General features: G+C 35.5%; 1 protein-coding gene across 1 annotated transcript in view; it reads right to left on the reverse strand.

Annotated features, from left to right (window-relative positions):
- Positions 1–27,251, reverse strand: part of DDX4 (DEAD-box helicase 4) — a 68,886-nt gene that overhangs the window by 27,888 nt on the left and 13,747 nt on the right. Inside the window, exons 4-7 of the mRNA XM_049707915.1 lie at positions 13,481–13,558; positions 10,564–10,641; positions 8,261–8,311; positions 4,008–4,067 (exon numbers count right to left, since the gene is read on the reverse strand). Of these exons, the coding sequence (XP_049563872.1) occupies positions 4,008–4,067; positions 8,261–8,311; positions 10,564–10,641; positions 13,481–13,558 (267 nt within the window). The remainder of the gene's footprint in view (positions 1–4,007; positions 4,068–8,260; positions 8,312–10,563; positions 10,642–13,480; positions 13,559–27,251) is intronic.

Below are 27,251 nucleotides of genomic sequence, written 5' to 3' on the forward strand. Positions count from 1 at the left end.
CATAAAGATCAGATCAGAAATAAATGAAAAAGATATGAAGGAAACGAGAGCAAAGATCAATAAAACTAAAAGCTGGTTCTTTGAGAAGATAAACAAAATTGATAAAACATTATCCACACTCATCAAGAAAAAAAGGGTGAAGACTCAAATCAATAGAATTACAAATGAAAAAGAAGAAGTAACAACCGACACTGCAGAAATACAAAGGATCATGAGAGATTACTACAAGCAACTGTATGCCAATAAAATGGACAACCTGGAAGAAATGGACAAATTCTTGGAAATGCACAATCTACCGAGACTGAACCAGGAAGTAATAGAAAATATGAACAGACCAATCACAAGCACTGAAATTAAAACTGTGATTAAAAATCTTCCAGCAGGGCTCCCCTGGTGTCGAAGTGGGTGAGAGTCCACCTGCCGATGCAGGGGACACGGGTTCGTGCCCTGGTCCGGGAAGATCCCACATGCCGCGGAGCGGCTGGTACCCGTGAGCCATGGCCGCTGGGCCTGCGTGTCTGGAACCTGTGCTCCGCAACAGGAGAGGCCACAACAGTGAAAGGCCCGCGTACAGCAAAAAAAGAAAAAAAAAAAATCTTCCAGCAAACAAAAGCCCAAGACCAGATGGCTTCACAGGTGAATTCTATCAAACATTTAGAGAAGAGCTAACACCTATCCTTCTTAAACTTTCCAAAATATAGCAGAGGGAGGAATACTCCCAAACTCATTCTACAAGGCCACCATCACCCTGATACCAAAACCAGACAAAGATGTCACAAAGAAAGAAAACTACAGGCCAATATCACTGATGAACATAGATGCAAAAATCCGCAACAAAATACTAGCAAAAAGAATCCAACAGCACATTAAAAGGATCATGCACCATGATCAAGTGGCGTTTATTCCAGTAATGCAAGGATTCTTCAATATACTCAAATCAATCAACGTGATACACCATATTAACAAACTGAAGGAGAAAAACCATAGGATCATCTCAATAGATGCAGAGAAAGCTTTCGACAAAATTCAACACCCATTTGTGATTAAAAACCCTCCAGAAAGTAGGCATAGAGGGAACTTTCCTCAACATGATAAAGGCCATATACGAGAAACCCACAGCCAACATCATTCTCAGTGGTGAAAAACTGAAACCATTTCCACTAAGATCAGGAACAAGACAAGGTTGCCCACTCTCACCACTATTACTCAACATCGTTTTGGAAGTTTTAGCCACAGCCATCAGAGAAGAAAAAGAAATAAAAGGAATCCAAATCAGAAAAGAAGAAGTAAAGCTGTCACTGTTTGCAGATGACATGATACTACACGTAGAGAATCCTAAAGATGCTACCAGACAACTACTAGAGCTAATCAATGAATTTGGTAAAGTAGCAGGATACAAAATTAATGCACAGAAATCTCTGGCATTCCTATACACTAATGATGAAAAATCTGAAAATGAAGTTAAGAAAACACTCCCATTTACCATTGCAACAAAAAGAATAAAATATCTAGGAATAAACCTACCTAAGGAGACAAAAGACCTGTATGCAGAAAATTATAAGACACGGATGAAAGAAATTGAAGATGATACAAATAGATGGAGAGATATACCATGTTCTTGGATGGGAAGAATCAACATTGTGAAAATGACTCTACTACCCAAAGCAATCTACAGATTCAATGCAATCCCTATCAAACTACCACTGGCATTTTTCACAGAACTAGAACAAAAAATTTCACAATTTGTATGGAAACACAAAAGACCCCGAAGAGCCAAAGCAATCTTGAGAACGAAAAATGGAGCTGGAGGAATCAGGCTCCCTGACTTCAGACTATACTACAAAGCTACAGTAATCAAGACAGTACAATACTGGCACAAAAACAGAAATATAGATCAATGGAACAGGATAGAAAGCCCAGAGATAAACCCACGTACATATGGTCACCTTATCTTTGATAAAGGAGGCAAGAATACACAGTGGAGAAGACAGCCTCTTCAGTAAGTGGTGCTGGGAAAACTGGACAGCTACATGTAAAAGAATGAAATTAGAACACTTTAACACCATACACAAAAATAAACTCAAAATGGATTAAAGACCTAAATTAAGGCCAGGCACTATCAAACTGTTAGAGGAAAACATAGGCAGAACACTCTATGACATAAATCACAGCAAGATCCTTTTTGACCCACCTCCTACAGTGGAAATAAAAACAAAAATAAACAAATGGGACCTAATGAAACTTGAAAGCTTTTGCACAGCAAAGGAAACCATAAAGAAGACCAAAAGACAACCCTCAGAATGGGAGAAAATATTTGCAAATGAAGCAACTGACAAAGGATTAATCTTCAAGATTTACAAGCAGCTCATGCAGCTCAATAACAAGAAAACAAACCCAATCCAAAAATGGGCAGAAGACCTAAATAGACATTTCTCCAAAGAAGATATACAGATTGCTAACAAACACATGAAAGAATGCTCAACATCATTAATCATTAGAGAAATGCGAATCAAAACTACAATGAGATATCATCTCACACCGGTCAGAATGGCCATCATCAAAAAATCTACAAACAATGAATGCTGGAGAGGGTGTGGAGAAAAGGGAACCCTCTTGCACTGTTGGTGGGAATGTAAATTGATACAGCCACTATGGAGAACAGTATGGAGGCTCCTTAAAAAACTAAAAATAGAACTACCATACAACCCGGCAATCCCACTACTGGGCATATACCCTGAGAAAATGGTAATTCAAAAAGAGTCATGTACCAAAATGTTCACTGCAGCTCTATTTACAATAGCCAGGACATGGAAGCAACCTAAGTGTCCATCATTGGATGAATGGATAAAGAAGATGTGGCACAGGGCTTCCCTGATGGCACAGTGGTTGAGAGTCCGCCTGCCGATACAGGGGACACGGGTTCGTGCCCCGGTCCGGGAAGATCCCACATGCCGCGAGCAGCTGGGCCCATGAGCCATGGCCGCTGAGCCTGCGGGTCCGGAGCCTGTGCTCCGCAACGGGAGAGGCCACAACAGTGAGAGGCCTGCATACCGCAAAAAAAAAAAAAAGAAAAAATAAACAAAAAAATAAGATGTGGCACACATATACAATGGAATATTACTCAGCCATAAAAAGAAACGAAATTGAGATATTTGTAGTGACGTGGATGGACCTAGAGTCTGTCATACAGAGTGAAGTCAGTCAGAAAGAGAAAAACAAATACCGTATGCTAACACATATATATGGAATCTAAGAAAAAATAAAAAGGTCATGAAGAAACTAGGGGTAAGACGGGAAGAAAGACACAGACCTACTAGAGAATGGACTTGAGGATATGGGAAGGGGGAAGGGGAAGCTGTGACAAAGTGAGAGAGTGGCATGGACATATATACACTACCAAACGTAAAATAGATAGCTAGTGGGAAGCAGCCGTATAGCACAGGGAGATCAGCTCGGTGCTTTGTGACCACCTAGAGGGGTGCAATAGGGAGGGTGGGAGGGAGGGAGATCTAAGAGGGAAGAGATATGGGAACATATGTATATGTATAACTGATTCACTTTGTATAAAACAGAAACTAACACACCACTGTAAAGCAATTATACTCCAATAAAGATGTTAAAAAAAAAAAAGGCTGATTCTTGGTAAGAGCAGTGATTTTGTAGCATATTTTAACTTACCACAGTCCCATTCCCTGGCAATTCCACTTCTAGACATATACCCCAAAAATGCAAAAACAGTGACTCAAACAGATAACTGTATATTAATGTTCACATAAGCATTACTCAAAACAGCCAAAAGTAGTAAGAAACCCAAGTGTACATCAACAGATGAATGGATTTTAAAAAGTACAGGAGAGGCCACAACAGTGAGAGGCCCGCGTACCGCAAAAACAAACAAAAAAAGTACACATACAATGGAATAGTAGTATTCAGCCATAAAAAGGAATGTAGTTTTCAGTTTCGTATCTCTGTCTTAAGTACAAATTGTTCCAAAACATGGTCCTTACCGCCTCTCTTGGAAAACCCTCTGTTCCGTGTTTGATTATCTTCACGGTCATTATTAGACTCTTGAATAAAAATTTAACATGTGAATAGCATCTAAATAATTACTTTAGTATTTACATTAATGTAGCATCTAAAGAATAGCACTGTCACAAGAGAAATTAGTAAGAAAAAATAAAAATCTTTATAAAATATGAACATTTTAATTTTTAAAATAATTGTAACCACAGAAATACAAAGACATTATTCAGTCAATTCCCTATAGAAATCACCTAATATATCTAAATATTAAATGTTAAGTGTATAATTTGTCAAATTCTGAGCACAGCCAAAAAATAAGAATTTCATAAATATCAGTTTAAGTAGAAACAGTTTCAGAAATATCTAACCATTAAGTAGTGGGGATCTCAGAAATGCATGACTGTTCTTCTTATAACGTCATCATTATTTCTGTAACTTGCCTTTCTTAATAAATCTGAGATGTCAGTGTTTTTTTAATATATGCAAACTTTCTCCCATTCATCTTAATGGAGAAATTGGGGGATATCCTGGTTTTCTGTTTTTAGTGACATTATCAAGTAACATTACCAGGGTTTCTAAATAGTGGTATGAGGATCACTACACTGAAGGCTGCCTAAAAATTATTAGTAAGTTGGAAAGAGCCCACCCCCAGAGATGTTTATTTTGAATGTGTAGAGTGACAGCAAGGAATGGATGATTTTTCTAAATTAAAAAATTATAACTTTTAGTAATAACTTTAAGCTTTCTAGAAGATTCCAACAAAGCCATGTTTGGGAAATACCGAGATGGTTTCAAGGGATCTTTGTACATATCACTAACGTTTAGCACCTGAGAACTTTAGGTCCCAGTGATGACACAAATGGCTGAACAGATTAGAAGCTATCAGATAAGTTTCTGCGCAAAAGTACTAATCTACTCAATTAATATTGTTTTGTAATAAACAATGGCCCAGAGCTCTTGTTGCAGGCTCCTATTTGAGCTGACATCAACAACTGACAAATATTCCTGAAGAGCCATCTAACATCAAGACAACTTTCTTAGAAGCAAGATATAATATGACAAGCGTGCTGAACAGTAAAGAAAGAATTTTGGAAAGATGCTTGGAATAATAATTCTGGAATAATGATGACGTTAGCTAATATTTATTGCCTTACAGAAAAAAAAAAACTATGAATTAATCTGGGGCCTGACATGGAGAAAAAGGTCTCATATAATCTTTGGCCAACTGTTCTAAAACAAGCCCAAAGCTATTTTTACCACACTGGGAATTAAAATAGGCTGATGACATTAGCAGTTGGGTGAAGGGTACAATTACATTAGAAGAAGAAGGGTGGAGGAAACCCTCTGTACTATTTTCGAAACTTCTTTTGAGTCAAATGATTTCAAAATTAAAAATTAAAAAAATTATTTCTGTAGCTTAAAAAATAAAGCCAAGCGCAAACAAAAATGAGACGATGATCCCAAGATCAGTTATAATCTATTAATTATATAAAAATAATAGTAATAACAACAAATAGAACTTAGTATCTGTCTGGCACTGCTCTAAATGAAGTCTGTTTTAACTTTTTAAGTCCTCACAAAAACCTTACGAGGTGGGTATTATCCTCAAATTATAAACAAAGAAAAAGAAATGCAGAATTTTTTAAGATAATACAACTGACAGGAGGAGCATCTGGGTCTCAAATCCAAGGTGTCTGAGCTCCTTATCGCCATACTATACCAGCTATGGGACATGAGATTGCAGAGAAAATAACCACAGAACACTCTATACATCTGTGTGCAGAGAAAAAGCTTCTATAATGACAGCAAAACCTGCTCCTGGGCTTGCCAACAACTGTGAGAGTGAAAGAAATTTTTAGGAATATACACAGTTTTTTAGTATAGGGGAACTAAAACTGAGAATAGAAGTAAATAAGGAAAGGAAGGGTGGGGGGGAGGGATACACAAGAGGGAAGAGATATGGGAACATATGTATAACTGATTCACTTTGTTATAAAGCAGAAACTAACACACCATTGTAAAGCAATTATACTCCAATAAAGATGTTAAAAAAAAAAAGAAGTAAATAGATCAAAGGAAGAAAGTAGACCATTTTGGAGGAGAGAAGTTCTCTCAAGTGCTGTGAGAAATTGGAATTTGTGCTCAAAAGCACTCTGGCTCATCACTAAAGAGTCAACTGGGGAGGAAGGAATGTCTTTGGTGAGTAGAAATGATCTTGAATACTAATTAAAAGTTGGAAAACTAGGACAAGGAGAAATGGAAAAGGATAAAAATGGTGATGTTTTTCTTCTCTCAAATATTAGTTGTATGTTACATATGTTTTCATTAAAAGAGGATAGGAGAAAAAGCAGACAAAAGCAGGGAGAATGAGACAGAGTAGTTTGGAGAAGCAGTCTTAACTGATATATTAAAACCCCACCATGTTCCAAAAGGGTTTTAAGGTGATCAGGTCTAGGTTTGGTTTTGATTTTGAGAATCACAGTTAAGATCAAGTTTCAAAAAAAAAAAAAAAAAAAAAAGATCAAGTTTCAAATATTTAATGAAGATAGATGACATTTACTGGTTACCATGAATGTGTCTGGGACTAAGCTTCGTGCTTTTACACACATTCTCATTTAGTGTGCCTAACAAGCTACAAAATGAATGGTCTCCATTCTACAGAAGAGGAAATTGTGGCTCCGAGAAATTAAGCAACTCGCTCTATGTTATTCAACTAGCAGATAGCAGAGCAGGGACATGAAACAAAGTTTGGAACTCCAAAGTGTATTATGTTATAAAGATTCCATAGATCAGTGGTTACCAAACAAAAGAGGCATCAGAGTCACCAGGGATGCTTTTTAAATACAGGTTCCAGGGCCTCACCCAAACCTACTCAACCAGGCTCTCCTGGAAGAGTAATGTTAATTATTGTAGTCTACCTTATGGTAACATTACTCTATTCTCATCATTCTCTGTATTCCTCCAAACCAGAGTGTCAGTACCTTTGACAGAAATGTCTTTGATTTCAGCAGTGATCCACAGTCTCATGAATCTGAATAAAGACCTATATGTCTCAAACTATATTTATATATGAAACTGGAATTCTGATTCGTTTTTTTTTTTTCAGAGTGGCTAAAACCATTTTATTTTCCCACCAGTGATGTGATATAATTTTTATACGTACTCACCAGCATTTGATGTTGTCACTATACTTTAATTTTAGTTATTCTCTGATATCTCATTATGGTCTTAATTTGCATTTCCCTAATGGCTAATGATGTTGAGCATCTTTTCATGTGCTTCTTTGCCATGTGTATATTCTCTTCCATGAAATGTCTGTTCCTGTCTTCTGCCTATTTTCTAGTTGGATTTTTTTAAGTTGTTTGGAGGGTTCTTTGTATATTATAGATACAAGTCATTTGTCTCATATGGGATTTTCACATATGTTTTCCCACTGTGTAATTTTAGTTTTCATCCACTTAAAAGGATCTTCTATGAAGCATTTTTAACTCATTTTGATGAGATTCAATTTATCAGTTTTTGCTTTTATTGATCATACTTGCAGTGTCAAGTCTAAGAATTATTCACCTAGTTCTAGATGCCAAAGATTTTCTATTTTTTTTTCTAAAAATGTCCTGCTTTTACATTTAAGATTATGATCCACTTTGACTTAATTTTTATGTAAGGTGTGGAGGTTTAGGTTAAGGTTCATTTTTTGTTTGTTTTTGTTGAGGGATGTCCAACTGTTTCAGTACCATTTTTTGAAAAGTCTATTCTTCCTTGATAGCTTTTGCACTGCTGTCAAAAACAAGTAAAATGTATTTATGTCAGTCTATTTCTGGGTTCTCTATTCCATTCCATTGATCTATGTATCTACCCTCCATCATTACTGCAAAATCTTGAAATTGGGTAGATTAATTCCTCCCATTTTAATCTTCCTTCACAAATTGTTTTAGCTATTCTTTTTTTTTTTTACATCTTTATTGAAATTCTGATTCTTGACTTGCTCTTTCTACTATCCTCTTTTTCTTAAGGGAGCACAGCATTCAAAAGTTGCACTTTATAGATTAAGGCAGGTGACAATAGGCCAAATTAGGATGGCTGAACTCTTAGTTAAGGCTCTGGCTATAGCTGCTTTATAAAATGGGTTTAAATAAAATACAACTGGAACAGACTAAGATAATTAATCTTAGTTTCTCTTTAGCATGTACTCTGGACACTAAATTCTTAAAGTCACTACAAAAAACAATGAACTTACCTCTCCAGAAACCAGAGCTATCACCTTCTTCAAACTTGTTATTTGAAAAACCTACAAAAAATATAAAATTAAACTTGCACATTTCTGAAAACAACAATTACCTATACCTTTGTAGAAGAAAGAAAGAAAGAGAGAAAGAAAGAGAAACATAGAAACAAAGAAACACTCTCTTTACAGGGACTTCTAGTCTTGATGCCCCTTTAAAACAGTATAAACCACATACAACTGTATATATAAATAGTGAATGAGAATTCATACACATTGTATGACAACTTCTTCCTGTGTCAGTTTATTAAAATACCAGCCAATCTTATATTACCTCAAATGTCACATATTCCTCTATACGTACATGGCTGTGTGTGTGTATATATATCACTATAACCACTATGTACTTTCTATTCAAAATATAAAAACTTTTTAAACTTTATAAATTAACTTGTAATCTCTTCATCTGCTGGAGGACAATACAACTAAATTATAATTCAATATTCAATAATTTTCCCCTTCTCAATAACAAGGAAATTCTGCCAACTTCTTTTTGTTTATAAAATTTTAAAGAAACAATCTTTCATCAAGCTCTGCTTTCAAATTTCTCATTTAATAAAAACTTGTATCTCCAGATTTATGCATCTCTGGAGCATATAGATATATCTCTAAAATTCATTTTAAAAGCATCCATCAAAACATTTCATAAAATTTTAAAAATTTGAGTCTTGATAAAATGATCTTTACTGCAGAGATACTCAGGGAATAATGTAAGTTAAAACTAATGTCAGGGCTTCCCTGGTGGCGCAGTGGTTGAGAGTCCTCCTGCTGATGCAGGGGACACGGGTTCGTGCCCCAGTCCGGGAACATCTCACATGCCACGGAGCGGCTGGGCCCGTGAGCCATGGCCGCTGAGCCTGCGCGTCTGGAGCCTGTGCTCCGCAGCGGGAGGGGCCACAACAGTGAGAGGCCCACATGTCGCAAAAAAAAAACAAAAAACTAATGTCAATATGCAATGCCTATCAATTAGTATCTAACCTAAATAATAAAATACATTAAATTATGGCTTTGGTACTACAAAGACCGATCAGTTACTGTTTGACAGATGTTAAATTTATATGCAGGGACTTCCCTGGTGGCACAGTAGTTAAGAATCCGTCTGCCAATGCAGGGAACACGGGTTCAAGCCCTGGTCAGGGAAGATCCCACATGCCGCGGAGCAACTAAGCCTGTGCGCCACAACTACTGAACCGGTGCTCTAGAGCCCGCGAACCACAATTCCTGAGCCCGCGTGCCACGACTACTGAAGTCCGCACGCCTAGAGCCCATGCTCCGCAATAGAGTAATCCCCGCTCACTGCAACTAGAGAAAGCCTGCGCAGCAATGAAGACCCAACACAGCCAAAAGTAAATAAATAAAAAATAAATTTAAAAATACATGTATATGCAAAATGTCTACATATAAAGTCATTTAACATCTCAGGTTCAACAAACCTATGTACCCTCCAGCATTAAACCTCTTGGAAATTTAATACCCAATTAGCATATAAAAAATAAGTACCCTTTGACCTCAATATATGATTGGATGATACTTTTTCCTTGAACAGATATGTAATTTCAAAATAAAGATAATCCCTACAAAAAGACTATATATCACAAAACTTGAATTTTGAGTTATTTTATTCATTTAAATATTTGCAATCTTTGAAGTTGGTTCAGAAAAGGATTACGTTCTACTGCCCTCTACAATTGCCCCTTCCCCTCCATACACCTCTCCCAGAAAAGTCAAGTGCTGGGTCTCCAAAATGCTTGAGAAAGTCTTCCACCTACACACTACTGGTCTTGATCTTAAACTCTTACCTAAGTTCTACTTTACAGTTTTTAAAGTTTTTATGGAAAAAAATGTAATTTCAAAGCTTCTACTGGTTCTTTGCTCAAGTAAAGATGGCGACTCAGATTCACCTTTGGAAGTATAAGATAGATCTCTTGCTTGTGGGAGCAGGGAAAGCAAGTCATGAGTATAGTAGAAAAGAACTGGGGTTCACCTGTGGGGTAAATCAATTTGAAGAGATGTTGCAGCAAGTAGCATGGCTATTAAAAAGAAAAAAAAAAAGCGAAATAGAGTAGCAGACACATCCAAAGCAGCATAAACTGCTGCTCTAAACTATGACTAGGAAAGTGAAAGCACTCCCTTGTGATCTCCATAAAGTCTTGGGAAAGGTACACACTTTCTATGTATATTAAAGGGAAACAGAATTCAAAGACTATAAAACTTGGGGTCACTTAAGTTTTGATTGTACGATATCATAAGCAGGTTACCTCTGTTTCCAAAACTCCTTCCAACTCTAAAGCCACCCACTGTGGATGTATTCTCTCTTGTATTAGACTCGCCAGGATCTGAAAAAGTTCAGAGAGAGTTAAAACTCTTCAACATACAAAATCAAGTGTGCCATCAATAACTAGGAATTAAATGAATCTGTGGGTTAAGGGAACTCCCAAGGACAGGGAGAGAGTAGTACAGGAACTTATAAAGATAAAATACACCTGCAACTTTTTAAAATCATTAAATTACACCAAAGTAAAAACAAATATACTATTGGTGAAATACAACTGTCTACTAGGTGTTATTTTACTAGTGACCTTTAATCAAGAAATTCAACTCTGATTTTCTATATATTGAAACCTCACCCTGATAGCTATTTATATTATACCCCTATGTGAAAGTCATTGCTACTGAAAATTTTACACTGCTGTCCTGTAATTATTCTGTTACTTATTCATTTTTCTAGTACTTCAGTCGCTCTCAGTCTTTCCACTTTTTAAAATTAAAATTAGGAAGGGACTACATAATAAAGAAAAAAATGCCATGAATACCACTCCCCTTTACCTCCCACCCCTCCATAGTATGTCCTCATATCAGCCTTATTAGCTTTATCCCCCACTACATGGCTCTGAACACCCAACATTTTAATTCATAAAACAACTTCCCATATTTTTCCTAGCAAAATTCTTTTCACTCTTCAAAAGCCGGGTTCAAAAGCCACCTCTTCAGTGAAGTCCTCCTTCAGTCCTCCAGCCATAGTCAATCCTTCAGTCACATTCCCACAATACACTATGTGTATCTCTTTTTTAGCAACATTTCTTTCCATGTGTTTCTCTACCACTAAATTAAGAATTTTGAGGGCAGAGTTGCTATGGCAAGCAGCACAGGTATTTAAAACAAAAACTTAGAACAGACATCCAAAACATCATAAACTGCCACTTCAAACTATCATTGGGATTAACTATCATTATCTTGTGATCCTCATAAACTGTCTTACCTCCATCTGTAATATCCTAGTTCAGAGGAGTTAAGGGATCTGTGAAACTCCTAATGCCAAATGCAAAATTGCATATATGCAACTATCAGTATTTTCATCAGATTCTAAAGAAGTGTGTGATTCAGGAAGTTAAGGCTTTTTAGGCCATACTTCACAGAAGATAAAAAGCTAATCAATATATATGTTAAGCAATTAAGAGTCAATTTCAAAACCATGTGACTAGACATGCAAGTTCTGAGAACAAATATCACAGAGATTGAAAATAGTGAAAATGTTAAATGGATCATTCGGGAAAGGGGTTATACTCATGGGTCTTCTATGAATTTCCAGGATTATATGTAGTATTAAAGATAGCTTTTTTTTCTTTTTTCTTTTAATTTTATTGGAGTACAGATGATTTATAATGCATTAGTTTCAGGTGTACAGCAAAGTGATTCAGTTATACATACACATATGTTTATTCTTTTTCAGATTCTTTTCAAAGATAACTTTTTAAAGTATTAACATTTACAAAGAGTTTTGATCAGAAATTTAATGTATTTCAACCTACAACATATGGAATTAACAATTTATAGTAAAGTCTCTCTCAGTGATGGCTTTCTCATTTAAAAAGGCTTTATTCAACAATGTTTAGAAGTCTTCATCAAAAAGTTATAACCCATTCTAAATTAGGATTTTAAAATATATCTAAATATTAAATAGTTCCCTGAATATAATATTAAGGTATTTGTATTTCTAATCTTAGTAGTAGCAAACAAAACCCGCACTTCAACCTCTTAGCACAACTACATGCTCCAAATCATCAACGACTCTTACTTAATATGCAGGCTTAAAAAACAAAATGTATATAGACATATTTAACAAATAAATTATTTCCATTAGTAGCAGAAACATGTCAAAACATAAAAGTTCACATTTATGTTAACTGTATCTAAAAATATTAAATTTTCCAAATGGCAAATGAAATACACGCATCAACCTTTAGTTTCCAATGAATAAAAATATCTAGGATTGACGTTTTTCAAAAAATAATAATAAATTCAAGAATAAGTGTTGTGTATATTTAAAACTGCCAATTAACCCTAGCTTACGGCATCCCATAAAAGAAATAAATTGATTTAAAAATCCATATGACCATTTAATTTGAGGTTCTAATAATAAATATTTTGTTGCACTATAATAAAACATAGTGCAGAATATTTTCAGCATTTTAATATCAAATGGACTGGAGGAAGGTATTTTGCTGGGTCATTATCTGTCAAATCTAGCACTGGTTGTTCTAAAAGTAACAACAAAAAATTCCAATTTTTGGAAAACAACCTCTTAATATTAATGAGTTAACAGAACTGCTTTCCATACTTCCTCTTCTTGAGAAATATAAAACTTAAGAAAGAAGTCCTTCACACCATAATCTTTGGAGCTTTTACAAACATTCCTCCTATGCCAATTGTTGGGAACAATAATCACCAACACCTGAAGAAGCTCTGGGAAGCAACTCTCTTTAACCAATCTATCTAATCAATTTAACTACTGCCTACTATCTTAAAAAAAGTAAAGCAGCGGGCTTCCCTGGTGGCGCAGTGGTTGAGAGTCCGCCTGCCAATGCAGGGGACACGGGTTCGTGCCCCGGTCCAGGAGGATCCCACGTGCCGCGGAGCAGCTGGGCCCGTGAGCCATGGCCGCTGGGCCTGCGCGTCCGGAGCCTGTGCTCTGCAGCAGGAGAGGCCGCGGCAGTAAGAGGCCCGCGTACCGCAAAAAAAAAAAAGTAAAGCAGCAAAAAATAAACTCATTATCCCAACAAAGTCTACTGTACACTAAGTTATAAAAGATTTTACCTTGCACTAAACAGCCATAAAGGCCTCTATTCATTCCACTATTCAAAACTATCTAACAGAAGATTAGGGAAAGATACTTACCCCTGTTTCCCAAACTCCTCCCAGCAGCAAATCTGCTTCTCATGAAATGATCTCTTCGAGAAGATCCATCATCCATTTCTAAAGCAAATAACATTTGAAGCAAGTCAAAATAACAAAAAAAATACCTTGGTGGTAAGCAAACTTTAAACCTTCTCAAAGTGCCATCCACGTGGCAAAGGAAGAATTTTATATAGCACTAAGAAAGATGAAAAGCCTAGTAGAAAAATGGGCTATGAATAAGAATAGGTAGTTCTCCAAAAGAAAGAAAGAAAAAAAAAGCGTCTCTCACTTTCCAAAGAAATTGGAAATCAAAAAAAGGATATAATTTTCTCAACCACAACTGACTGGAAAACAGTTTGCTAATACTGAGACTAATCAAGGACATAGCGAAACAAGCACAAATCATATACAATATTGAAACTATAAACTGGATCAATCTTGATTGATTTTAAAAGAAAATACTTTTTGGAAGTATACTAGTATGATTTTCCCTGTGGATATACTCAGATGGTAACAGATACACACAAAGATGTGTTTATAAGCATTGTCTATAATAGCCAAAAAAAAAATCAAAGGAGAACAGGTAAATTACAGTCATTCACAGAACACTGTGCGCATTCACAGAACTAAAAACATTAAAGAAGTTGACATTCAACAATAGAATGTTCATAAAAACTGGCCACATGGAAGGCCAAAATGCAAATTCAACAATTTCAAAAATCAATATCATATACACAAAATTCTCTAATTGCAATGCAATCAATTTGGAAGTTACCAAAAGAAAGACAAATACTGTATATTTTCACTTATATGTGAAATCTAAAAAACAAAACAAGCAAACAAATACACAAAACAGAAAAGAGTAACAGATACAGAAAACAAATAGTGGTTTGCCAGATGGGAGAGGGGTGGGGGAAGGTACGAAATAGGTGAAGGGGATTAAGAGATACGAACTACCAGTTATAAAATAAATAAGTTACAGGGATGTAATGTATAGCACAGAGAATATAGTCAATGTCTTATATTAACTTTGTATGGTGTGTAACCCCAAAAAAAATCAAATCACTGTTATATACCTGAAACTAATATGGTATTATAACTCAAGTATACGTCAATTTAAAAAAATTAGAAATTATTAAATACCAAAAAAACTTGATTAAAATCCTCTTACATTTGGAAATGTATTTCTAAAACACTTCTATATAACATAGTGCAAAGAAAAAAATTACAATGGAACTTTAGAAATACTTAGAATTGTATGATAAAAATGACATATATCAGAACTTAAATTTTTATACAAAAAAAAGGAACTCAAAAAAAAAAAAGAACTCAAAATTAATGAGCTAAACAGCCATCTCAACTAATAGGAATGTTAGAAAAAGAACAAAATAAATCACACAAAAGGAGGAAAAAAATGGTAAGAGCAGAAATTAATGAAATAGGAGAAACAAACATATAATAGCGGCTCAACAAAACCAAAACCTAGCTCTTTAGGAAACCAATAACCCACTTTAGGATGGAGGACACACATAGACTGAAAGTGAGGAGATGGAAAAAAGATATTTCATGCAAATGAAAATGACAAGAAAGTGGGGGTAGCAATACTCATATCAGACAAAATCAACTTTAAAACAAAAGCCATAAAGAAAGCTAAAGAAGGACACTATATAATGATAAAAGGATCAATACAAGAAGAGGATATTACACTCATTAACATATATACAGCCAATGTAGGAGCATCTAAATACATAAAACAAATACTAACAGACATAAAGGGAGAAATGGATGGGAATACAATAATAGTAGGAGACTTTAACACCCCACTGACATCAACGGACAGATCTTCCAGACTGAAAATCAATAAGACAACAGAGGTCCTAAATGACACAATAGAACAATTAGACTTAATTGATATTTTCAGGACATTACGGTCAAAATATATACACACTACACATTCTTTCCAAGCACACGTGGAACATTCTCTAGGTTAGACCCATACCAGGACACAAAACAAGCCTCAACACATTTTAGATGATAGAAATTATTTCAAGCATCTTTTCTGACCACAATGGCATGAAACCAGAAATCAATCACAGAAAGAGAAACAAGAAAAAAATGATTACAAGGAGACTAAACAACATGCTATGACAAAAACCAATGGGTCAACAATGAGATCAAAGAGTAAATTTTAAAAATACCTTGAGACAAATGACAACAAAAACACAAACACACAAAATCTAACAGGGAAGTTTATTGTGATATAGGCCTTCCTCAAAAAACAAGAAAAACTCTCAAACAAGCAACCTAACCTACCATCTAAAAGAATTAGAAAAAGAAGAACAAAAACTACAGTCACAAGGAGAGAAATAATATAGATCAAAGAGGAAATAAATAAAACAGAGATTAAAAAAACAACAGAGGGCTTCCCTGGTGGCGCAGTGGTTAAGAGTCCGCCTGCCGATGCAGGGGACACAGGTTCGTGCCCCGGTCCGGGAAGATCCCACATGCCGTGGAGCGGCTGGGCCCGTGAGCCATGGCCGCTGAGCCTGCACGTCCGGAGCATGTGCTCCGCAATGGGAGAGGCCACAACAGTGAGAGGCCCGTGTACTACAAAAAGAAAAAAAAAGAAAAAATCAATAAAACCAAGATCTGGTTTTTTTGAAATGATAAACAAAATCAAGAAACCTCTGGCCAGGCTCACCAAGAAGAAGAGACAGAGGACCCAAAATAAACAAAGTAAGAAATGAAAGAGGATAAATACCAACTAACACTGCAGAAATACAAAAAAAAATAAGAGAATACTATAGACTATTATATGCCAACAAATTGGACAACCTAGAAGAAATGGACAAGTTTCTAGAAACATACAGCCCACCAAAACTGAATCAAGACAAAACAGATAATTTGAACAGACTGATCACTGTTAGTGAAATAGAAACTGTAATTTAAAAACTTCCTGCAAACAAAAGTCCAGGACTGGATGGCTTCACTGGAGAATTCTATCAAACATACAAAGAAGAACTTGTACCAATCTTTCTTGAACTCTTCCAAAAGACTGAGAAGAGGGAATACTCCCAAAGTGATTTTATGAAGCCACCATCACCCTGATACCAGACAAAGACACTACCAAAAAAGAAAATTATAGGCTAGTACCTTTGACAAATACAGATGCAAAAATTCTCAACAAAATACTAGCAAACCGAATCCAAACAACACATAAGAAGGATCATACACCATGATCAAGCTGGATTCATCCCAGGGTCACAAGAATGGTTCAACACATACAAAATCAATGTGACACACCACATCAACAAAACACAAGACAAAAACCACATGATCATCTCAATAGACTCAGAAAAAGCATTTGATAAAATTCAACACCCATTCATGATAAAAAAAACTCTTACCAAAGTGGGTATGGAGGGAACATACCTAAGCATAACAAAAGCAATTTATGACAAACCCACAGCCAACATAATACTCAACAGTGAAAAACAACACCTTCACGCTAAAATTTGGAACAGGACAAGTATGCCCACTCTCACCACTTCCATTCAACATAGTATTGAAAGTCCTAGCCACAGCAATCAGACAAGAAAAAGAAATAAAAGATATCCAAATTGGAAAGGGAGAGGTAACACTGTCATTATATGCAGATGACATAATATATATAGAACACCCTAAAGACTCCACACAAAAACTACTAGAACTGATAAACAAATTCAGCAAAGTAGCAGAACAAGATTAACATACATAAATCTGTTGCATTTCTTTACACTAACAATGAAATACCAGAAAGGGAAAGTTTAAAAAAAAAAAATCCCTTTTCAAATCACATCAAAAACTCCTAAAAGAGAACACAGGCAAAACATTCTCTGAAATAATCTTACCAATGTTTTCTTAGATCACTCTCCCAAGTCAATAGAAATAAAAGCAAAAATAAGCAAATGGGACCTAATCAAACTTACAAGCTTTTGCATAGCAAAGGAAACCGTAAACAAAATGAAAAGACAACCTATGGACTGGGAGAAAATATTTGCTGATGATGTGAACGACCAGGGATTAATTTTCAAACAGCTCATACAAACAACTCAATAACAAACAACCCAATCAAAAAATGAGCAGAAGACCTAAATAGACATTTCTCCAAAGAAGACATACAGATGGCCAATAGGCACATGAAAAGATGCTCAACATTGCTAATTATCTGAGAAATGCAAATCAAAACTATAATGAGGCATCACCTCACATGGGTCAGAATGGCCATCATTTAGAAGTTTACAAATAATAAATGCTGGAGAGGGTGTGGAGAAAAGGGAACCCTCCTATACTGCTGGTGGGAATGTAAACTGGTGCAGCCATTCTGGAAAACAGTATGGAGGTTCCTTAAAAAACTAAAAATAAAGTTACCATATGATCCAGCAATCTCACTCCTGGGCATATATCTGGAGAAAACTCTAATTCAAAATGATACATACACCCCAATGTTCATAGCAGCACTATTTACAATAGCCAAGACTTGGAAGCAACCTAAATGTCCATCAACAGATGAATGGATAAAGAAGATGTGGCATATATGTACAATGGAATACTGCTCAGTCATAAAAAAGACTGAAATAATGCCATCTGCAGCAACATGGATGGACCCAGAGATTATCATACTAAGTGAAGTCAGAAAAAGAAAGACAAATATCATATGATATCCCTTATATGTGAAATCTTAAAAAAATGATACAAATGAACTTATTTAAAAAACAGACTCACAGACATAAAAACAAATTTATGGTTACCAAAGGGAAAAGGGGAGGGAGGGATAAATTAGGAGTTTGGGATTAGCAGATACAAACTACTATATATAAAATAGACAACAAGGTCCTAGTGTATAACACAGGGAACTATATTCAGGATCTTGTAATAAACTATAATGGAAAAGAATCTGAAAAGAACATATGTATGTATATATATGTATAACTGAATCACTTTGCTGTATACCAGAAACTAACACAACATTTAAGTCAACTATACTTCAATTAAAAAAAAATTTTTTTTAAAGAAACCAATAAGGACTTGCCAGAGTGACAAATCACTAGAAGTCTGATGGAGGCAGGGGGAAGGGAAAGAAAGAAAAGACATAACTGAACAGTATTTGGAATTTTTTTAAAAAGGAAATAACCTCAAAAACAGCGAGAGGTGCTGTTAAATGGATATAAGGTTTCAATTATGTAAGATAAAAAAGTTTCTAGAGTTCTGCTGAACACTGTGCTTGTAGTTAACAGTAATACTGTACACTTAAAAGTTTAAGAGAATAACTCTCATGTTATATGCTTTTTACCACAATAAAATAAAAATTACCATGAACGACTTCATACTACTAAATTTAAGACTTAAACAGAAAAGTTCCAAGAAAATTAACTCATCAAAACAGACTCAAGAAGCAATAAAAACAAACAAAATTGTCCTAAGAAACTGAACCAGTACTTAAATCTCTGCATCACACCTAAATGTAGTTTCACAGGTGAATTCTACCAAACTCTCAAAGAACAAATCATTCCAATGTCATACAAGTCCACCAGAAAATAGAAAGAGGAATTATACCCCAACTCATTCCACAAGGCCATCGTAATTTTGATATGACAAGACAGAAGAAAATTATAAACCCCTCTTACTCATAAGTAGATACAAAATCTCAAAAACACATATTAGCGAATCAAGCCCAACAGTAACTGAACAGATAAAACACTATGACCAAGTTGGGTTTATTCCAATATGCAAGGGTATTTTAACATCAGAACATCTAAAAAGGTAATTAACAACCTTAACAGATTAGAAAAGAAAAAACTAATTATCCCCACAGATTAAAGTAAATAATACAATTCAACACCATTCACGACTGAAAACATATACTTAGCAAACAAGGAAAAAAAGAGATGTTCATGGCAGCTTTGTTCATAACAATAAAAAAGGAAACAACTCAAATGTGCACCAAGAAACGAATTAAAATATGTGGTATATAGTCACACAACAGAGTTTTACATACACTGTGTTCTATATTATATAGTATTATATATATGATAGATTCACACAGCAGATTATAATTATAAATGAACTACAAGAACTGGCAACACAGATAAAGAATAAAGAAAGAATACTGAGTGAAAAATCCAAATTGCGGAACAAAAACTATTTATGGTACAGCACCATTTTTGTAAAACTTAAAGAAGCAAACTTAAATATAGTGTTTGGGGAGACATACGTATGTGATAAAGCTTTTTTTTGAAAAGGAAGGGAAAGAAACAACGCAGGATGTGGACTGGACAACAGAACAGGAAAATAATACATAAACAATATAACAATATTAGTAGTGTTCTTAAAAATGGGTGGTAGTTCAAAACATTTATGAAGCTTTATAATTTGCAAATGTGACATTTTTAATATAGTAGGTATTTCTTTTTATGAAAAGTCCTTCAATAAAGGTTCTATCAATAAAATAAAGTCACAAGGTAACAATTATTCTTTGAATTCTTACTGTCACTAGTTGCCACATATTAGGGTAAAAAAAAACTTTCAAAAATAAAAAATGCTAAAAGACATTTAAGTCACATATCCCTCCTCTGTACATTCCTCCTCTAGCTATATTCTGGTATCACAATTCATACTAGTTTCCTTCTCTCTTGATCAGGCTAAACATTTCATCAAGCAACCTAAAGGCTTCTGAGTTCCAGGTGGTAGTAAATAGGTAAAGCTCAGATGCTCTCAGATGACGGAAAGCTCAAAGCCAACTTAAGAAGATCTATTCAAAAATCTAACTGCTCCAACATTCAAGGGACTCCTCATGAAGGAAGTACCAATTTCAGCATCACAGTAAGAAGTAGCTTTGCTTTTGGTAAAGAGAAAAGGGAAGGGGACATTACAAGGACAAGAACATTCCAGGCAAGGACACAGCCAGAAAAATTAACAATTTTCCAAACACTAGTTTCTAATGTTTGCCAGGCTCTCCCCAAATATACAAGATGAGAATAGCCATGCCTTAGCTGGCTCAAATTTTAAAGCTATGCTGTATAATACAGTAGTGCCTAGCCACATGTGACTATTTAACTTCAAAATTAATTAAAATTAAATAGAATCAAAAATTCAGTTACTCGGTTGCACGAGTCATGTTAGTCATGTTTCAAGTGCTCAACAATCAAATATAAATTGTAGTTCAACAGCCAAATGCAGTATAACTAGAGAATATCTGCATCCTTGCAGAAAGTCCTAATGAACAGCACTGGTCTAAGACTGGTAGTTCCCAAGCTATATCACTAAGACATAAATGGAAAAAGGAATAAAGTACTCACTCATTCTCTATAGTGAATCAACATATAAAGCAAATGTTGCAATGGTACTCAAATACATAAGAAAGTAACTTGTGTATAAGAAATGGCAAGCCCTTAGAGTCAACAGGAAATGTTTTAGGCTCAAGAAACAGACTAACATACCTTTCAATCAACTAAAGTTTCTGTATACTCTTCCCAAGATTTCCTGTCTCTGTTAGAAATCAGAATAGTAGTTACTCCTGACAGAGGGATTGTACCTTGAAGGGAGACACAGGAGGGCTTCTAGGGTTCTCCTATAATGCATTGTTTCTTGATCTGGGTGCTGGTTACAAGGGAGTGACCTGTACATTTATGATATGTATATTACTCAATTAAAAATACTGAATCTGTGTGTACACTATGCTTCAATAAAAAAAAATTATTTAGTCAAGAAGAACCTGGCCTGGCCTAGACACTTCTGTGGACAAATTCTACTAAACTTATAAAAAGCAGGTAATTTCCATGTTCCAGAGCTTATTTTTCTTTTAAATGAAAAGCCTGAAAACAGAATCAAATGAGAACAGCTTAAAGAAAACTACAGGCCAATCTTTTTTCTTTTTTTTTTTGCGGTACGCGGGCCTCTCACTGTTGTGGCCTCTCCCATCGCGGAGCACAGGCTCCGGAAGCACAGGCTCAGCGGCCATGGCTCACAGGCTTAGCCGCTCCGCGGCATGTGGGATCTTCCCGGACCGGGGCACGAACCCACGTGCCCTGCATCGGCAGGCAGACTCTCAACCACTGCACCACCAGAGAAGCCCCAGGCCAATCTTATATAATTCAAAAAGTGCTAAATAAAACACCTAATTTCATCCAATACTGCAATAAAATAACTATATTTATCCAAGGAATGAATTTATCCTAGAAACTTATCCTAGGAACACAAAGTTAGTTCAAGTTAAAAAAAAAAAATCCAATTGATATAACCACTATGGAGAACAGTATGGAGATGCCTTAAAAAACTAAAAATAGAACTACCATATGACCCAACAATCCCAACACTGGGCATATACCCAGAGAAAACCATAATTCAAAAAGACACATGCACCCTAATGTTCACTGCAGCACTATCAGCAACAGCCAGGACATGGAAGCAACCTAAATGTCCATCAACAGAGGAATGGATAAAGAAGATGTGGTACATATATATATAATGGAATATTACTCAGCCGTAAAAAGGAATGAAATGGGGTCATCTGTACAGACACGGATGGACCTAGAGACTGTCACACAGAGTGAAGTAAGTCAGAAAGAGAAAAACAAATATCGTATATTAACACATATATGTGGAATCTGAAAAAACTGGTATAGACGATCTTATTTACAAAGCAGAAATAGAGACACAGATGTAGAGAACAAACATACAGATACCAAGGGGGAAAGGGGGAGGTGGGATGAATTGGGAGATGGGGATTGACATATATACACTATTGATACTATGTATAAAATAGATAACGAATGAGAACCTACTATGTAGCACAGGGAACTCTACTCAGTGCTCTGTGGTGACCTAAATGAGAAGAAAATCCAAGAAAGAGGGGATATATGTACACATATCGCTGATTCACTCTGCTGTACAATATAAACTAACACAATATTGTAAAGCAACTATACTCCAATAAATAAATAAAATCTAAATAAATTAATTTAAAAAATAAAATAGAAAATCCATTTATTTCCCTACACTAACATATTTAAAGAAGAAAAACAACAGAAATCAGTAATTCCAAAAAAAAAAAAAAAGCACTGGCTAACTTTCAACTGCCATTCCTGAACAAAACTAATAGTCAAGCAGAAAGGAAAGAAACTTCCTTGGCATGACTGAAAAAAAAATTAACAGAAGCCTAAAGCAAACATTACACTTTAATTATAAAAAATGTGGTGCATTCCCACTGAAATGAGGAAAAGCCTAAATGCTTGTTACTTCTACTACTATTCAATGAATGGTAGATTTGTCCAGTGCTTCAAGACCAAAAAAAAAAAAAAAAAAGAATAAAATTGCATGAGATGAATCTGCATCAGACATCATGAGGGAAGAGACAGAATGCTTAACAGATGGTGCCGGGAAAACTGGGTTACCATATGCAGATAAAATGATCTCTATTTCACACCATATTCAAAAGGATGGATTCAACTGTACACTTAAAAATTGTTAAGATGAGAGAGCTTATTCAACTTGATAAAGTATAGCTAAAAAAACCCTATAGCTAACATCATACTTAATAATGAGAAACTCAAAAGTTTTCCCACTAATATCAGGTATAAAGCAAGGATGTGCCCTCTCATCACTCCTTTTCAACATCATACTGGAAGTTCTATCTAAAAAGTATACATATTGGGAAGGAAGACATACAACATAAAACTGTTTTTTCACAAATGACATGATCACCAATGTAGACAACCCAAAAGAACTGACAAAAAAACCTCCTGGAATTAACGTGCAATTTCAGCAAGGTTGGAGGATACAAGGTTATTACACAAAAGTTAACTGCATTCCTACACACCAGCAATGAACAAGTAGAATTTGAAATTAAAAACACATTACCATTTACATTAACACCCCAAAAAATGAAACTGTTGGGTATAAACCTAACAAAATATGTAGATCTATATGTGGGAAACTATAAAACTCTGGTTAATGAAATCAAAGAAAAACTAAATAGACTGAGAGATAATTCCACATTCATGGATAGGAAGACTCCATATTGTCAAGATGTCAGTTCTTCCCAACTTGATCTATAAGTTCAACATCAATCAAAATTGCAGCAAGTTATATATTTTGTGGATATCAACAACTGATTTTAAAGTTTATATGGAAAGACAAAAGACCCAGAATAGCCACCACAATATTGAAGGAGAACAAAGTTGGAGGTCTGACACTACCCAACTTTAAGACTTACTATAAAGCTATAGTAACCAGGCCAGTGTGGTATTAGCAAAATAACAAATAGATCAATGGAACAGAACAGAGAGCCTAGAAATAGACCCATATTAATATAGTCAACTGATCTTTGACAAAAGAGCAAAGGCAATAAAATGGAGCAAAGAAAATCTTTTCAACAATGGTGCTGGAACAACTGGACATCCACATGGTATAAAAAAAAGAAAAAAGGAATCTAGGGCTTCTCTGGTGGCGCAGTGGTTGAGAGTCCGCCTGCCGATGCAGGGGACACAGGTTCGTGCCCCGGTTCAGGAAGATCCCACATGCCGTTGAGCGGCTGGGCCCGTGAGCCATGGCCGCTGAGCCTGCGCGTCCGGAGCCTGTGCTCCGCAACGGGAGAGGCCACAACAGTGAGAGGCCCGCGTACCGCAAAAAAAAAAAAAAAAAAAAAAAAAAAAAGAATCTAGAGCAGACCTTACACCCTTCACAAAAATTAACTAAAAATGGATCACAGACCTAAATGTAAATGCAAAACTATAGAACTCCTAGAATATAACAGGAGAAAATCTAGATGACCTTGAGAATGGCAATGGCTTTTTAGATACAACACCAAAGGCATAATCCATTAAAGAAATAATTGATAAGCTGGACTTCACTAAAATTAAAAACTTCTCTGTGAAAGATAATGTCAAGTAAATGAAAAGACAAGCCACACACTGGGAGAAGATATTTGCAAAAGACATACCTGATAAAAGACTGTTATCCAAAATAAACAACTCTTAAAATTCAACAATAAGAAAACCCAATTAAAAAATGGGTCAAAGACCTTAACAGTCACCTCATCAAAGAAGAATATAGGGCAAACAAGCATATGGAAAGATGCTCCACATGACAGGACATCAGAGAAATGCAAATTAAAACAATAAGATGCCACTATATACCTATTAGAATGGCCAAAATCAATAACACTGACAACAACAAATGCTGAGGAGTATGTGGAGCAACAAAAACTCTCATTTATTGCTGGTGGGAATGCAAAATGTTACAGACACAATTTGGAAGACAGTCTGGTTGTTTCTTACAAAAATAAACATACTCTTAACCATACCATCCAGCAACTATGCTCCCTGGTATTTATCCAAAGGAGTTGAAAACTTATGTCCACAAAGAAACCTGCACATGGATGTTTCTAACAGTTTTATTCATAACTGCCAAAACTTGGAAGCAACAAAGATGTCCATCAGTAGGTGAATGTTTAAAAAAAAACAAAAAACCCGTGGTACATTCAGACAATGGAATGTTATTCAGTACTAAAAAAAGAAAAAAGAAAAAAAAAAATACCTATCAAGCCATGAAAAGACATGGAGGAAGCTTAAATGCATATTACTAAGTGAAAGGAGCCAATCTAAAAAGGCCACATACTGTATGATTCCAGCTATACGACCTTCTGGAAAAGGCAGAACTATGGAGACAATAAAAAGATCAGTGGTTGCTAGGAGTTGAAGGAGAGGGCAGGGATGAATGGGTGGAGCATGGAGGATTTTTAGAGCAGTGAAAATATTCTGTATGATACTATAATGGTGGATACATGTCATTACACATTTGTGCAAACCCACAGAATATACAACACAATGAGTGAACCATAATGTAAACTATGGACTTTGGGTAATAATGATGTGCCAACGTAGATTCATCAATTGTAACAAATGTACTACTCTGGTGGGGGAGGTTGGTAGTTGGGGAAGCAGAACATGCGTCAGGACAGGGGGTTTATGGGAACTCTATACCTTCCCTTTAATTTTGCTGTGACCCTAAAATTGCTCTAAAAAGTAATTTTTAATCATTTTTTACCTTAAAAAATGATTAAGACAGTAAATTTTATGTTACATTTATGTTACCAAGATTTAAAAAAAAAAACCTCCACTATCACTGAAGACCCATGGCCCAAGTTGACGAGAAAAACCCTAACGTCAAAGATTATTTTTTGTGAGCCCTGTATGTACACTCATACTACATATACTATGTCCTGATTTGGCACCCAAATAAATATGGCCATCATGAATTTTTTTTTTAAAGTACAGATTCGGATGAATAAAATTTAAACGTGAAAGGTAAAACTCTAAAGATAACTTAGGTGGTTACTTTTTTGACACAGAGGTAGGGAAAAGCATCTTAACTAAAAGTGCAAAAGCAAATCAGAAAGCAAAAAAAAATTAATGGCTTTGAATTAAAATTTTTGATCAGCAAGGAATATCATGGACAAAGTTGACAGATAATAAATGGAAGAAGATATTCACAACGTCTAAATCAGAAAAAAGTGTAAAATCTTGAACATACAAAGAATACCTGCCAATCAACAAGAGGAAGAAAGCAAACCCAATAGAAAAATGGACTAAATATATGATACGCAACTTACAGAAGTGGAAACCCAAAAAGATAACATGCATGCATATGAAGAGACAGTTAAGCTAATAAATAATCAGATAAGCGAATTTAAAACAGAGATTTTACTATATACCCAATAGGCTGGCTAAAAGCACAAGACTGAATAGTAATGTCAATGGAATATAAGAGCCCTCAGGTCCTACTTATGGGAGTATAGACTGACATAGCTATTCTGGAAAGCAATTATTAAATATTTAATCAAATTAAGTATTTATACACCCCATGACCCTGTAATTCCTCTCCTGAGTCCATTACCCAAAGAATTCTCACTTAGACCCATAAAGGGACATGTAAAAGAATGTTCATCCTTGTGGTGCTGGAGGGGAATAAGAGGTAATTACAGTGTCCATCATGGGGATAGGGAGGATATAAAACTTGGTGATAAAGTATATGAAATACCATACAGTAGTTAGAAATAATGCAATCAATTATCAATTAGGAATATGTCATAAACGTAGTGGTGGGGCGTAAGAAAAAATTATGAGATCTTCAGCACAGTAACATTTTTCTAAGTTAAAATTACAAGCACACAAAAAAATAGGCACACGTAACAACATATCTTTTAAAACACACACACAAAAAGAATGGCTGCTTCAGGGAAGTAGAGGAGTAAGAATTCCCTGACACTTCTAATAGCTAGTCTAGGAAGAATTCAAATCATTCAAAAATGGGTAAAAAAGAAATCAGCAAAGGCAGCACAGGATCTGTTCAATACAACAAGGAAAGAGAGAGGAGGGAAGGATGAAACAAGAAATGAGAGCTTAAAAAACTTAAATCCTCTAGAAAAGCACAACATGATTCCTCTCTAAGAAAACTGCTCTCCCCAACAAAACAGCCTAGCCCTGGCCCAATCACTTAAGAGTAGAACCCATCAGTCAAGAAGCTGTGTCCAGGCACAGGGGTGAGTTTTTAATGTTCCACTCTTAAATACAAAAAGGCAGGCAAGGATCACCAGACTTCTGAAGAAAGTCACCTACATGAAACAAAACAAACACAGGGAAAAGAAGTCTAAGAACCAGCACAGGGAACAGAAATAACATTCAAATGAAATTATAATAATCCTCAGAGAAAAAAATAAGAAAATAAGTAAAGG

Source organism: Orcinus orca, chromosome 3, assembly GCF_937001465.1.
Source record: "Orcinus orca chromosome 3, mOrcOrc1.1, whole genome shotgun sequence".
NCBI classification, from domain to species: Eukaryota; Metazoa; Chordata; class Mammalia; order Artiodactyla; family Delphinidae; genus Orcinus; species Orcinus orca.